This window comes from Melozone crissalis, unplaced genomic scaffold (genome assembly GCF_028551555.1).
Source record: "Melozone crissalis strain CALT ecotype California unplaced genomic scaffold, PUWL_Pcris_2 ptg000007l_1, whole genome shotgun sequence".
NCBI lineage: Eukaryota > Metazoa > Chordata > Aves > Passeriformes > Passerellidae > Melozone > Melozone crissalis.
Genome location: NW_026535785.1, coordinates 14,187,063 through 14,200,051, shown reverse-complemented (window position 1 = coordinate 14,200,051; position 12,989 = coordinate 14,187,063). Strand labels below are relative to the sequence as shown.

The 12,989-nt window shown below is 43.9% G+C and overlaps 1 protein-coding gene across 1 annotated transcript; it reads left to right on the top strand.

Annotated features, from left to right (window-relative positions):
* The first annotated feature begins 7,817 nt into the window (after positions 1-7,817).
* On the top strand, positions 7,818-10,829 carry LOC128932684 (cytochrome b-c1 complex subunit Rieske, mitochondrial). Its single transcript, XM_054269326.1, has 2 exons — positions 7,818-8,028; positions 10,081-10,829. The coding sequence occupies exons 1-2, from the start codon at positions 7,818-7,820 to the stop codon at positions 10,689-10,691; spliced, it is 822 nt and encodes a 273-aa protein (XP_054125301.1). The 3' UTR covers positions 10,692-10,829.
* Positions 10,830-12,989: the final 2,160 nt, after the last annotated feature.

The window sequence follows — 12,989 nt, the reverse complement described above, 5'->3', positions numbered from 1 at the left end:
TATTTTAGAAACCCAAGTTTTCTTTGCTGTGTCTGGCAACAGATTAAGCGAGCTGAGACAGAGCACATGACAACTTCTGAGCTCTGCCATATTATGTATTTTAAATTGAGATAACAAATAACTTACTGCTCGGCCTGCTACACCACATTCATGGCTTCCTTTTCATGTTATACTTGATAGTAAAGAAGGTTGTGTTATTTTTGTAAAGATTTTGTATGTGCCCCACTTAAGCTAATGATGGCAAAGGAACCAATCTGCCTGGGATTAGTGGAACTGAGAGCTCTGAGCTTACACTGCTTCCATTCTGGGCTGTAAACTGCCTGCCAATGTTCACCTGGTCCTCTGGCACCTCTTTAGGCTCTTTAATTTTAAGGAAAGGCAGCAATATATTTCTTTTAAACATGACACAGAATTTGAGAAGGACACTGGAAACTGGATCTTTTTATAATGTATTTTCTACTGTCTTTTCAGACTTCAGTTAACAAGGGAAAATTTAAAATTCCTTCACAAAATCTCAAAATCCATCTTCACCACAATGCCATGACACACTTTGCAACTGTTCAGCATTACTGCAATAACTAAAGTGAAAAAAACAAAGAAAAATGAAGAGCCTGTAGCAGTATACCAAAAAAAAAATGGACTGATGAATTGAAAGGCAGTACCAGGCCTCCTTATTCTAGCTAATCTAATTATTGTTTAATGGTAATAATTTATAGCTTAATAAGACACACAGAGTTACCACTGACAACAATGCAGGGGACAAAATTATAAACATGCATTCACATAAGCACTGCAAAAATCAACCTTAATCATTAAACTAACCCACACACCTGGCCCAAGAAAAGCGCAAACCCTCCGCAATTAGCTATTTCTGAATGAGCTTGGAAGCATAATCTGCATTTTTATTCACATTGACTTCCTTTGCTAAATACACAGGGATGCGTTTCAAGAACTGAAATCAGTGTATTTCACTCAACTACACTGCTCAGTTCAGATTAGCTGTTTATTTAACTGAACAAGCATTCCACAGCAATTTGCAACAACCAAGATTATCATCTGATATCCCTGAGATTGATCCACAGAGAGGCATTCTCTGAACTGGTTGGAAAAGTAAGTTGGCCAAATTGAGAAAAACATTTACATATTCAGTGACTCAGGAAGAACTTTCTACTTACATGGGCAGGGGCTCTGTATGATAAAATTACTATTTCCTGTATCTGCTGAAAATCTCAAGGTGAAAATCCCAGTGTCCCCCTACCTATTTAACACACACAGTGCACCATTATGCTTTGATCACCCACCACATACCTGGATCTTCTTTTCCTATCACTTCTTCAGGAGAAGGTGGGCAGCCCAGGGGGTGGCTGGGAGCTGACCCAGAGAAGGTTTGGGTTGGAGAGCAGGAGAAGGTGGGCATCCCTTCTGATGAAAAATCTGTAATTTGTGGTAGGAACATTTGGCGTGAATCTTTAAAGCATCCTTGTATTTCATAATACTCAGTTTCATCCTAACTTTAAAAAAGTTTTCTAATTATTTCCATATTTTATTCTGACTTTTCACTCAGTAAAGAATGCTTTGTAAGTCTGCCTCAGCAGATTTCATTAGTATATGTCTACTTCTTGCACCAAGGGTCACTAAAAGTATGAAAATATGAAATATAACCAATCTAAAAACTTGGAGTAACTCCACTGGGAGCCATTAGGAGCAGCCTCAGTAGCATAATTATTCTTGTAACTAAGCAAAAAAGAGAGGAAAAGGCTTTTATTTATTCTTTCTATATAAAGGACAGAAAATTAAGGTACCACACACACACACAAAAAAAAGTAGATGATTAAAAAAAAATCTCTTGCATTATAGGGAAGTTTCCACAAGCTACTGTTGAAGCAGGTGCTTAAAACTAGCCCTAAGATGATGTAGGTGATGATGACAGAGGGCAGTTAGCTCAGGGCAGGCACAGGTCACCCTTATCACCAGATGAGGTAATATATATATTTTACCCAGAGCTCAAGCTGCAGTGGGAGGGCAGGCCCAGCTCTTGGTTGTCAGCAGGGTGGTTTTGAGGCGCTGTTGTCCCCTGCAGCAGCACAGGCCTGCAGCAATGCAGCTCAGAGGTGCAGGAATGCACACTGCAACATGGCACAGCTTCCTGGAGAACCAGCCCCATTCCACTGCAGCATCCAGCTGGGAAAAGGCTCCAGGCAAAGCCTCTGCACAGCAATTGTGAGGGGAGAAAAGGGATAAAGTTATGACATGGGGATACTTTGACTGCATTAGCTCTTAATGGCGTGGCTCTGGATTGCCAACAGCTCCAAGCACTACATAAAGAGCTCTTCCTTTGCCATTATCTGCTTTATGCTTGTTTAAAGGCAGCTTGAAGCCAAGGTTCAGCAACCTTGCATCAGGGAAAGGCTTACAGGAGAGCATAACAATGGTCAAGATCTGTACTGTACACCATAAAATTGAGACAAAGTGATTTCCTTTGTCACTCCTTAAGGGTTGAACCTCCTTATTCTGCCACTTCACTGAGGTTTCATAGGGGCATATCTACACACACAGTAACAGTTGAGATTTTTTGGGCCTGCATCAAGCAGCAAGCTTAGCTCAGGTGCTACTATTCCCCTCCCTGGTTCTGCTTTGTAGTCCTAGGAAAATGGTTATTTTGAAAAAACAATTTATGGCCCTCTGAAATGTCATAAATGTTCTATTTCTGTAAGCTTTGTGCTTAACTGTGCAACTGTGAGAGATCTGCTATCAATCTCTGAAGAATGAGTTGTTACAGCATGTACAGCTAAAGCTTTAAACAACACCTGAGGTTTCACCAAGCAAAGGCAGGGCAGTGACATTCAGCACACTGGGAAGTGGCACTAACTCCTCAACCCTTCCTGTGCACAGCTCTGGGGAGAATTTCTTGTTCCCAGCCACACAAGCATTGCCAGCTGGGCAGCAGACACAACATGGAGTTCTTCAAATGCATTAATTGCAAGAAATACATAAGCAAAGCAAAATAAGCCAGGACTCTCCTTTTTTTAGCCTTTCAGATTTTAGTCAAAGATGGTCATGAAGTTGAAAAGTATTGTTTCCATCTTCAGGTGCTATAAAAAGCAAATATATAATAGTGGAAGCCAGATAGGAGTCAAACACATGCCCTTCAAGAAATGTCAGGGATTTTTCATGAAATGTAAGAGAGAAAACAAGAGGAAGGGAGAAAATATTCTCCCTCAAACTGACATTTTGATGATGCTCCAGGCAACTTCATTTAGGCTTTAGCTGCTGCTTTGCTGAGCAGCCTTTGATGCTGCTCCAGGCAGTTCTCATCTAGCCTTTGGCTTCTGCTTGGTCAGACACCTTTTGGTGCCATTTCTGATTTGTGTGAGCAGCTCTTATCCATTTCACAGATATATGACTCTTTTTGTCCATCTCACAATTATGTAAATCTTTGATGTAATCTTAGATGTTAGGCTTGGTCTTTTTAACTTAATTTCCTTCAATGGGCTTTTTCTTTTCCTCTCTACAACTGACTCAGAAAATCCCATTCTTTCTGCCCAATGGAATGCTTCACATGCTTGCTTTGAGATTTTTTTTTGGTGCAGAGTAGAGAAGTATGCTTTTATTGTATGTATCCCTTATTTTAATATTTTATACGCCAAATATTATTGAGTGCAAGTCCGTCAGAAACAGATATTCCATCCCCTTCTGCTGCAAGCAATTTATCTTGGCCTTATTGAGCAGGGCTGTAAGAGATCTAGAATAAGATGGCTGCTGAGGCTGTGAACACCTGCTGATCACCCCTGCATTAATAGGAAAAGTAGTAAAAAGCTGACAGCACATCTCTTCTTCCCTCATGATACCTGAACTTACTTCTTCCTTGACTGAAAAAGACCTGAATTTAGATTAGACTGTAGCACTGAGGTGCCATTATTTCTACTAATTTGAGTAGCAGGAGAGAAATGTTTGACCAATCAAATATTCCTAGATTTTCCTCCCTCTCATTTTTACTGTCCATTTTCATTCCTCACATTTCATATATATTCCTTTAGATCACACCCTGTGACTTTTCAAAGTGATAGATCAACTTGAAAGAACCTTCAAAGAAAGTCTAACTGTTAAAGGGTCCCCATAATATTAACCTTAAACAAAGTGTATTGCATACACAAATCTATCTTCAAATGGGTATGACAGGTTCCCCAGTGCTACACCACGAGACCAAAATCACTGTAAGGGACATTAATTCTGCAAAGGAACCACTGCAGACATTTGGAGCTGCTCCCAGAGTAGGGTGCACTTATCTAAGCAGTTGATGCACAATTACTGCTGTACTAACAACTCTCCACAGGTAAAGTTTGGTGGTTTATTTGTTTTCCTGGCTTTTTATTTCTGAACAAGCTTATTCAGGGAGAAAAAAAAATTATCAACAATTCAAGAAATAAATGTAAGCCCTGAAGTCTCAAGTTTAGTAGCATTGAGTTTTCAGAGCATAAAAATGATGCAAGATGGCAAAGAACTTTAAGATAACTTTCTGGTGAGATCAAATTGCCTGGGGTGACCAACATTTTAGCAAAAAGCCATCCAAGTTCTGCAGCTTATCTCTAAGGAAAACAAACACAAGAATGACTTCTGCATGGAGAAAGGCACTGCACATACCCAAAAGCATTACAACACTTATCTACTTCATAATGCTGCAGCCCTGACATGTTATAGCTTTTGTATTGATGCAAATGAACTTTTAACTTTAGGAGGACAGGAACATTAAGCAGCATAAATTTACATGAGGCTAATGCCTGTATGAACGCACAAAAACAATCTCAGAGATCTGTCTGGATGGTTTACACAATGACATGCTGGCATTTTACTTTCATCTTTAGCTGGCAAATGCTCAGCATTGATGCTCAGTTATACAATCTGAACAACAGTTCTCAAAGAAACACCTACACACCAAAATTTGCTTCGTCATTTTAAAATTAAAATGATTCTTTTTTTGAAATCTGATAACAGAATTTAGTTCCTTTTTGCTGTAATATTTCAATGTTTTGTGTTCTAACCACACTGGAATTTGAATTCAGATTTAAGTCTTTAAAAAATTTACAACTGTTCTTTCCCAAATAAACATAGAATGAACATTAAGGAATTGGAAAGGACTTTAAAGATCATCTTGTCCCATCTGCCACAGTCAGGGACATCTCTCACTAGACCACGTTGCCCCAAGCTTCTTCTAACCTGGCCTTGGACATTTCAAGGCTTGAGGCATCCACAGCCTCCCTGGACACCTGTTTTGGTGTCTGACCACTCTCAGAGTAGGGAATTTCTCCCTGGTATCCAACCTATATTCCCCCTCCTTCAATTTTCCATTTCTTCTTGTCCTATAGCTACTGTTCCATCACAGTACCTCATTTTGCCAATAAGCTCCACAAGTAGCAAGCAGATTTTGCTGAACACCTCTGAGAAAAGCCCCCCAGTCAGAATAATATATTGTTTGGGATGAGGCCATATCTGCCAAACAGCTGAGCTGGGTTAGCAAAGTCAAAACTGGCATCATTGCCAAAACTCAGAATCCTTAAAAAAACTCCACCCAAAAAAACAACAAAAAAAACCCCAAACCCCACACCTGTTAACAAACCCTTGCATAAATATTAGCCAAAGTCCTCATTTTCATGGTGAAGCACAAAATATCTCCTTTAGCTGTACCAGCACTTGTTCAGCTGGGATCGGGTCTGGTGGGAGCTCACAGGGTGGAACAGGAGCGCAGGACCAGCTCTTTTCACTCTCATGACTCAGGACTTGAGGAATGGCTGGGAGCTGAGCCAGGGGAGGTTTGGGTTGGAACAGGAGAAGGTGGGCAGCCCAGGGGGTGGTTGGGCACTGGAACATCAGCTCAGGGCACTGGCACAGCTCCAAGCCTGGCTGAGCCCAACCAGTGCTTGGAGAACCCCCCCAGACACACAGTAGGGACTCTTGGGGTGTTCTGTGCAGGGCTGGGAGCTGGAATCAATGATCTGATGGGTCCCTTCCAATTCAGCACATTCTGACTCTATGATCATAATTCTATAATCTGTTAGGAATTGAAAATATCATGTTTCTGTAGCTCTTTTCCTCCTAAATGATGATTATAAAACTTGTGCTGTTAAAAGGGCCTTCCCAGTTTTCGACCCTCTCAACCTGAACACTGTTTATTCCCACCCATCCATTGAGTGTTAGCCCCCACAGTTTCTATAAATTACCTTTGCTGCAGAATATTATTATGGTGTCCTTTAATTAGTGCATCACCAGTGACTACAGTCACCAACAGAACAGTGAACTGAGCTGGGTAAATCATTATCTGCTGAGGCTTAGATGTCGCAAACGTGCTGGGAAAAAAATAAATTATAGATCAATAGTACTGGGACTGGAATGATCCATCCCCCCTAATTAGAACCACCATATTTCAGTACAGTTAACAGTTAAAAAGAAAATGAAAAAGTCAACCCTTTAAATAAATCTTAATAAGGCCAGTCCTTAAACTACCATTCTACATAGATGGGGGAGGTTTTAATGCACAATCATAAAATAATTTAGTAGCAATATCATTAGGAAGATCTGAATTTCAAAAGAATGGTTCTTCATAGAGCCAGTATGAACCACTAAAGCTTCACAGCCTTGCCTGAATGGACTGGGTTGGGTAGCTGGGAAATTGTTGTGAGATCTCTAGAGGCTGGTTCAGACTAAATGTCTTCAAACACATCTCTGTGTCAAGTTCATCCTGCATTTTGGGAGATTTTCAGGAGTTTGAACTGGTTAAAAGGGTTGACTGGAGCAGGAAACCATCAGTGGATGGGATGGAAACCCATCAGTGTTTTCACCTGTACCAAACTAAATCTTACCACTGGAAGCTGTAACAAGTCAAACATATAAACTAAAATAAGGAAAAAAACCCCAAAACTGAAATAAAACAACAAAAAAACACAACAGATATTTATTTATTTGCTCCAGTCATTAGTGGAAGAGTGGTTCTCTCCTTTATGTGAAATATTTACTGTCCCTTGGAATTAACCCCACCCCAGAACAGCCCCTAGAGTGGATTCGGTTGCTGTCAAACACACTTTGAATTCTCTTAACTGTAAGTAAAATCTATCCCTCAACCAATTTATAATAAGCCAAAAAAACCTAGTTTTTCCCCAACTTGAAACTGGTCCAGGACTACCAAAGACAAAAATAAGAAAAAAAATACATGAGTAAGCTAAGAAGAAAAAAAGAAACTAAAAGGGGCAAAAATCATGCAGTGCACAAAAACCAGAATGATAAAGAGCGTGTATCGTCCTAGAACCGACACAGTTCTCTTCTAAGTATTGCTATTACACAGCTCAAAATCACATCCTAAGAATAGCGATGAAAAACCACGTGAACCCCTCCGAGGTGTTTTGTGTCACATCGCTGTGTTCAGAAGGAGCCGTGTCCTGCAGGGGAGGCGCAGGAGCCCGGCCTGTCCCAAAGTGCTCCACAAACCCCGAACTGTCCCACCCTGATTTAACCCCGCAGGGACCGCGGTTCAGGCCTGCAGCACACGGCCTGCCCGTCCCAAGGGCCACAGGGAACAGCCCGAGGGAGAACTGCAGCGCGCAGAACGGGAAGGGGTAAAAGGTGGAGGAAAGGGGGAAAAAAAATTTTAAAAATATAAAGGAACAAGGCGAGGCAAAGGAGCCGCATGCCCGCAGCCCTTCACTGCGCCCGCTCCCCTCAGGGCTCCGCGCCTGCGTCACCCCCGCGCGCCGCCGCCTGACGTCACCGCGGCGCCGTGACGCGTGGCTGCGCGCGCCGGCGGGGAAGGTCGCCGCGGGGACGCCGCCATGCTGTCCGTGGCCGCCCGCGCCGGGCCCTTGGCGCCCTTCGTGTCCGCCGCCGCGCACGCCGTGCCCGGCCCGCTCCGCCCGCTCGTCCCGGCCGCCGCGCACCGCGAACACAAGGTGCCGCTGGACGTGAAGCGGCCTCTGCTCTGTCGGGAGTCCCTGAGCGGCCGCGCCGCCCGCGGGGGGCTCGTCGCCAGCGCCAGCTTGAACGGTGCGGGCCGGGGGAGCGGCGGGGCAGGGCCGGGAGAAGGGGGTCAGCCGGGGCTGCCACGGCCGCGGGCTCAGCGGGGGCACTGCCAGCGCTCCCGGACACCGCCCGGCCCGGCCCGGCCCAGATGGGAGAGCCGGGTCGGGCCCGCGGGGGAGGGAGAGGAGGCGGGCGGGCTGCGGGGGCTTGGGCCGGCCGGGGTTTGTAAACGTTTAGTTTGGTTGTCACCGCTGTCATTGTCTCGCACTTACAACTACAGAGCTTGCTCAAGGACACCTGAATGGCAGCCTCCTTTCAATGACTCTGAATGGGCAGGCTGGAGGGACACAGGGGGTCTGTCACCTCTGCCCGAGCACAGGATTGTGTCCAGGAGGGTCGGGATGTCTCCGCTGAGGGAAACAGCTCAGTGATTTTTGTTCTACCGCTGAGGAAATGCAGCTAAATTCTGTCATTGGGGAAGGTTTCTGACTGCAGGCACGAGAACAGAGGGGTGCAGCGATAACATCCCGAGTGTTTGACCCGGGTCGGGAAATCATCGGCCAGGGAGTGACAGCGAGGTGTTCTATAGAACCCGACCTCTGGCCCGGGGCTGGGCTGTCCCTGCCGAACAGGGCCGGGCTGGTCCGTGCCGAACGGGGCCGGCCTGTCCCTGGTGGATCGTGCTGCTTCAGCTGCGCAGAGCGCACACATTTAATTTTGGGAAGGATCGTGCTGCTACACCTGCTGCAGAACACACGCGTTTAATTCTGGGAGGGCAGTGCCGTGCTGAAGATGCTCGGTATCAATTAGAGCTGTGTACTTCACCTGACCCTCAGCTGTAAAAGGTTTGTTCAGGTGAAAATTCTACAAATCTGAAGTGACATAGCTGACATTTAGCTGTGCTCTGCATTTCAATTAACATCAAACATGCTTCTCACTGAGCGTAGCAAATTTTGTAGAAGTTAGTCATATTACATGTTACTAAGAGCTTTAAGTCTTATACTGAAATAACTTAGTATGGAGCACTATCTCAGAATTTTGATTTCCAGTTTAAGTTGCTTGCAGTTAAAATCCTATAGCAATTACCTTCTCAATGCTAAGTTACTTGTGTATAAATGTAGTCATTTTCCTTATTGTACTGCATATAAATTCCTGAGAGTTTAAATACTTTGAGACATCTGTTAACTTTGTGCCAACTGCTAGAAAACATAAAGACCTAATAATACTTTTCAAGTAACAGGTTGTATTTTGGCAAGTAATGTGTTCTGTCCTTGCCATGCTCTTTACTTTGGCTTATAGATTTTCAGTGGAGGAAGCAGATTTCTTTTGCTGGAGAAACTCATGGGAGGCCTTTTAGTTATCCTTCATATCCTGTTACTTGAGCACACAGGTTTGATGGGGGAATCCCACTTGAAATTGGGTAGTTGTTAGCCTTATCCCTAAATCCTTTGAAAAGTGTGCTTGGGGACTGAAGGTTTGAAATTATTTACTGTGACTTTTAGCTAAGACAACAATTTAATATGAAAGAGGATGCCTGATATTTTTAACTTCAAAAATGTTTAACCACATACTTAATACTATTAGAGGCGAAGAAGTTACTTCAGACAAAAAATAACACAAAAAGTGTTACACTGCAGATGTGCAAACCTCACTACATCAGATTTCCTTCTTAGCAGCTCTTTTCAAGGAAACATTTGAATGGAAAACAGGTCTGTCTTTTCTGAGCTAGTCATGGTATCCTACTGGAGCTTTTTCTTGAAATTTACTGAAAAAACAGTTCACTTTTTTTCCCTTGAAGCCCAAAACTTCTCACAGATTTTCTGCACCCTGATCAGGTTCCTTTTTCAAAGAATAGGGAAACCAGTTTCACAGATCACCTACTGGTGTACCAAAAATTCCCTCTGAAAACCATTTCCATACAACATTAAACGAAAACACTTAATTAATGGAACCCTACCGAGACTTTGGAATAACTTTACCCATTTTTCCAGAAACGCCACTAAGAAGGTACCATTTCAGATGCGTGGCAGTGTGTTGTACCTGCAGTGGTGTCACGTGCTGTCCTTTCCCGTGCAGCCCCCACCAGCGTGCGCTGTGTCCACAACGATGTGGCCGTGCCCGACTTCTCTGCCTACCGCCGCCAGGAGGTGCAGGATGCCAGCGCCTCCTCCCAGGGCAGCAGCGACTCCAGGAAAGGCTTCTCCTACCTGATGACTGCAGCCACAGGTGTAGCAACAGCCTATGTCGCCAAGAATGTCGTCACCCAGTTCATTTCCAGCCTGAGTGCCTCTGCTGACGTGCTGGCCTTGTCCAAGATTGAGATCAAGCTGTCTGACATTCCAGAAGGCAAGAACATGGCTTTCAAGTGGAGAGGGAAGCCCCTGTTTGTGCGTCACAGAACCCAGGCAGAGATCAGTCAGGAGGCTGGAGTGGATCTGTCCCAGCTGAGGGATCCTCAGCACGACCTGGACAGAGTGAAGAAGCCCGAGTGGGTGATCCTGGTGGGGGTGTGCACTCACCTGGGCTGCGTCCCCATCGCCAACTCCGGCGATTTTGGCGGCTACTACTGCCCCTGCCACGGCTCCCACTACGACGCCTCTGGCAGGATCAGGAAAGGCCCCGCGCCCTTAAACCTCGAGGTCCCAACTTACCAGTTCATTGGGGATGACACGGTGGTGGTTGGCTGAGAGAGGAGTGCCTGCTCACTTCATGTTCCTGGGAATGTACACCATACTGTAAAACCAGAAATTACTTGTCTAGATTCTCAGCCAGAACTATGCTTGAATATGTGTTCAATTTCAATAAAAACTTGGAGTGAGCACTTGTTTCTGACTTACAATAAAGTGTATTTCTTTGTGTACACGTTTCTAGTGTGTCCAGCCAAGGAGATGCTACAGCTGACCCAGAACACAGTGCCCTCCTGAAGGGCTGCTGATTCAAGGCATTGAGCTACAAATCCACAAAGAGATGTTTTAGCCAGCATTGGTCCTGCCAGTACAGCACAGAGTTGGTGTTTTATTGCATGTAGAACAGGAGGAGAAATAAGATTTACTGTTTCTAGAACAAAGCAAAAAGACACCAATCCCACACTGTGTTTCCTTTTCATTTTTTACCACTAGTATGAAAGTATTTCTGTCCTGCACTGATGTACTACCTCAGTTGCAAAATAGAAACCAAAATCCTCAGAAACTACAGAAAAGTCTGAGAGAATTTTCAAGATGCAAATAATAAAAGCTTATTCACAATAAACTAGTAAAAAACCCAGATTGCGGGAATTAAACATTACTAACCAGAGATTACAATGTGGTCTGACATAATACTGTTCTGTAGATGTAGTGAGGAGAGTTCTGTGTGACACCACTTGGACAATAGGGGTGTCATTCATTTCAGGGACTGTCACAATCCATGCAAGTAGCAGTCAATAAAAATTGAAAACCATTGTATGCAGCCTGTTTGGTGAACAACTCACATCCTTTGTCCATGCAGATATTAATTCTAAAGTATATTTTTCTTTGTGCCATATGAAAGAAAAGACAAGATTACTTTCTCCCTCTCTTCAAATGGATCCAGAGAGCACAAAGCTCCTGCAGCTGAAGCAAAGGGACAAGTAAATAAAGGTTCAGGCAGGTAAAGTTAAAGGCATAAAGACCCAGATTCTGACTTAGATCCCAAAAGGCCCACCCAGAGGAGCCCTTGACTGCCCAGGAGCCAGGGGTGGGTGGGTGGTTACAGTGGACACTTGGAGCTGCAGTGCAACATTCCATTAACTCCCAGTTCTGCCTCTGACTCAGAGGCATCCCCAGAGTCTGGCAGGTTCTAGAGGGACCATGGCATGAGAAACAAGGGCAATAACTAAGAAATGTCAACCAGCAGCTCTGTTTAACATTACCCAGCCTTAGGGGTTTGTGTTTTAAAGGGAGATTTTTTTATTTTCCAGCAACTTAGCAAAACAGCAGTAACTGAGAAGTCAGACCAAACTGATAAACTTCGGGCAAGTGGGTAAACTTTCCATCTCCAGCCCCAGCTAATACAGGCCCTTGCTCCTAAGTCCAGGCTGGGAGCAGTGGCACAGTCTGGAGCAGTTTGCTCATTCCCACACCCATTGCCATCATTTCTTGGTGGTGTTTGCAATGAGAGGAGGAAAAGGGGATCCTGAGCACTTCAGCAAGGCTCGCTGAAATTTGTGTAGGACAGAAGTTGTGATACATAACATGGTCCCTTAGGTAAACAGCTGCATTAATAGTACATTTTCAAAATTAATGATGCTTCAATTTATTAAAGCCTTCATTTATATTTTTGTGCCTATTAAAATACATAATGCTGTAATCATATTTGTAAGCAGCTAGAATACTAGAAGGTGGTAAGTAATAGCCTCCATGGATTTATCAGGAACAAATCAAGTCAATGCAATCACATTTGTTGCTATAGTAGGATAACAGGCCTTGGGAACAGGAAAATTAGCAGTAGCAACCACAGTTTTAAATAAGATTTTCACACCATCTCACAAAACATTCTCATGTCTATTAAGGAGCCTGGTATAAATGGGAGTATTGTAGAGAACTGTTCCCAAAGCAGTGCTGGTGGATGAACTACCAGCAATTCCCTGTTGGAGCAGTGAGTCCTGCTGTGAGGAGCTCAGTGAGACCCTGTGAGTCCAGCACTGCCCACTGCTTGTTAATCAGCTGGCAGAGAATGAGCTCTGCAAAATAGATGTGGTGGTGGTTGGATGTGTGTGGGTACAGCTGGGAACTTTGGTGCAAAAAGGATTAGAATTAAAAATAACCTGGACAAGTAACACCCTACAAAGTCAGCATGTGCTGTGATAGAAACTAATAGCCAGGGAGAAGGTCTGCAGAAAAGGATTTGGGATACCCATGAGAACAAGAATGGATGGTTTATAACATTGTCAATGCATCAAATGTTAAAATAACTTTGAAGATTAAAATCTGTGGGGATAAATTATAATGTTAAAATGAATGGAACAG

Bases quoted from the DNA above. Each gene is read 5' to 3' on its own strand.
- LOC128932684 (XM_054269326.1), top strand. From the start codon at position 7,818: ATGCTGTCCGTGGCCGCCCGCGCCGGGCCCTTGGCGCCCTTCGTGTCC. The intron at 8,029-10,080 runs GTGCGGGCCGGG...TTTCCCGTGCAG, and splicing joins CGCCAGCGCCAGCTTGAACG to CCCCCACCAGCGTGCGCTGT.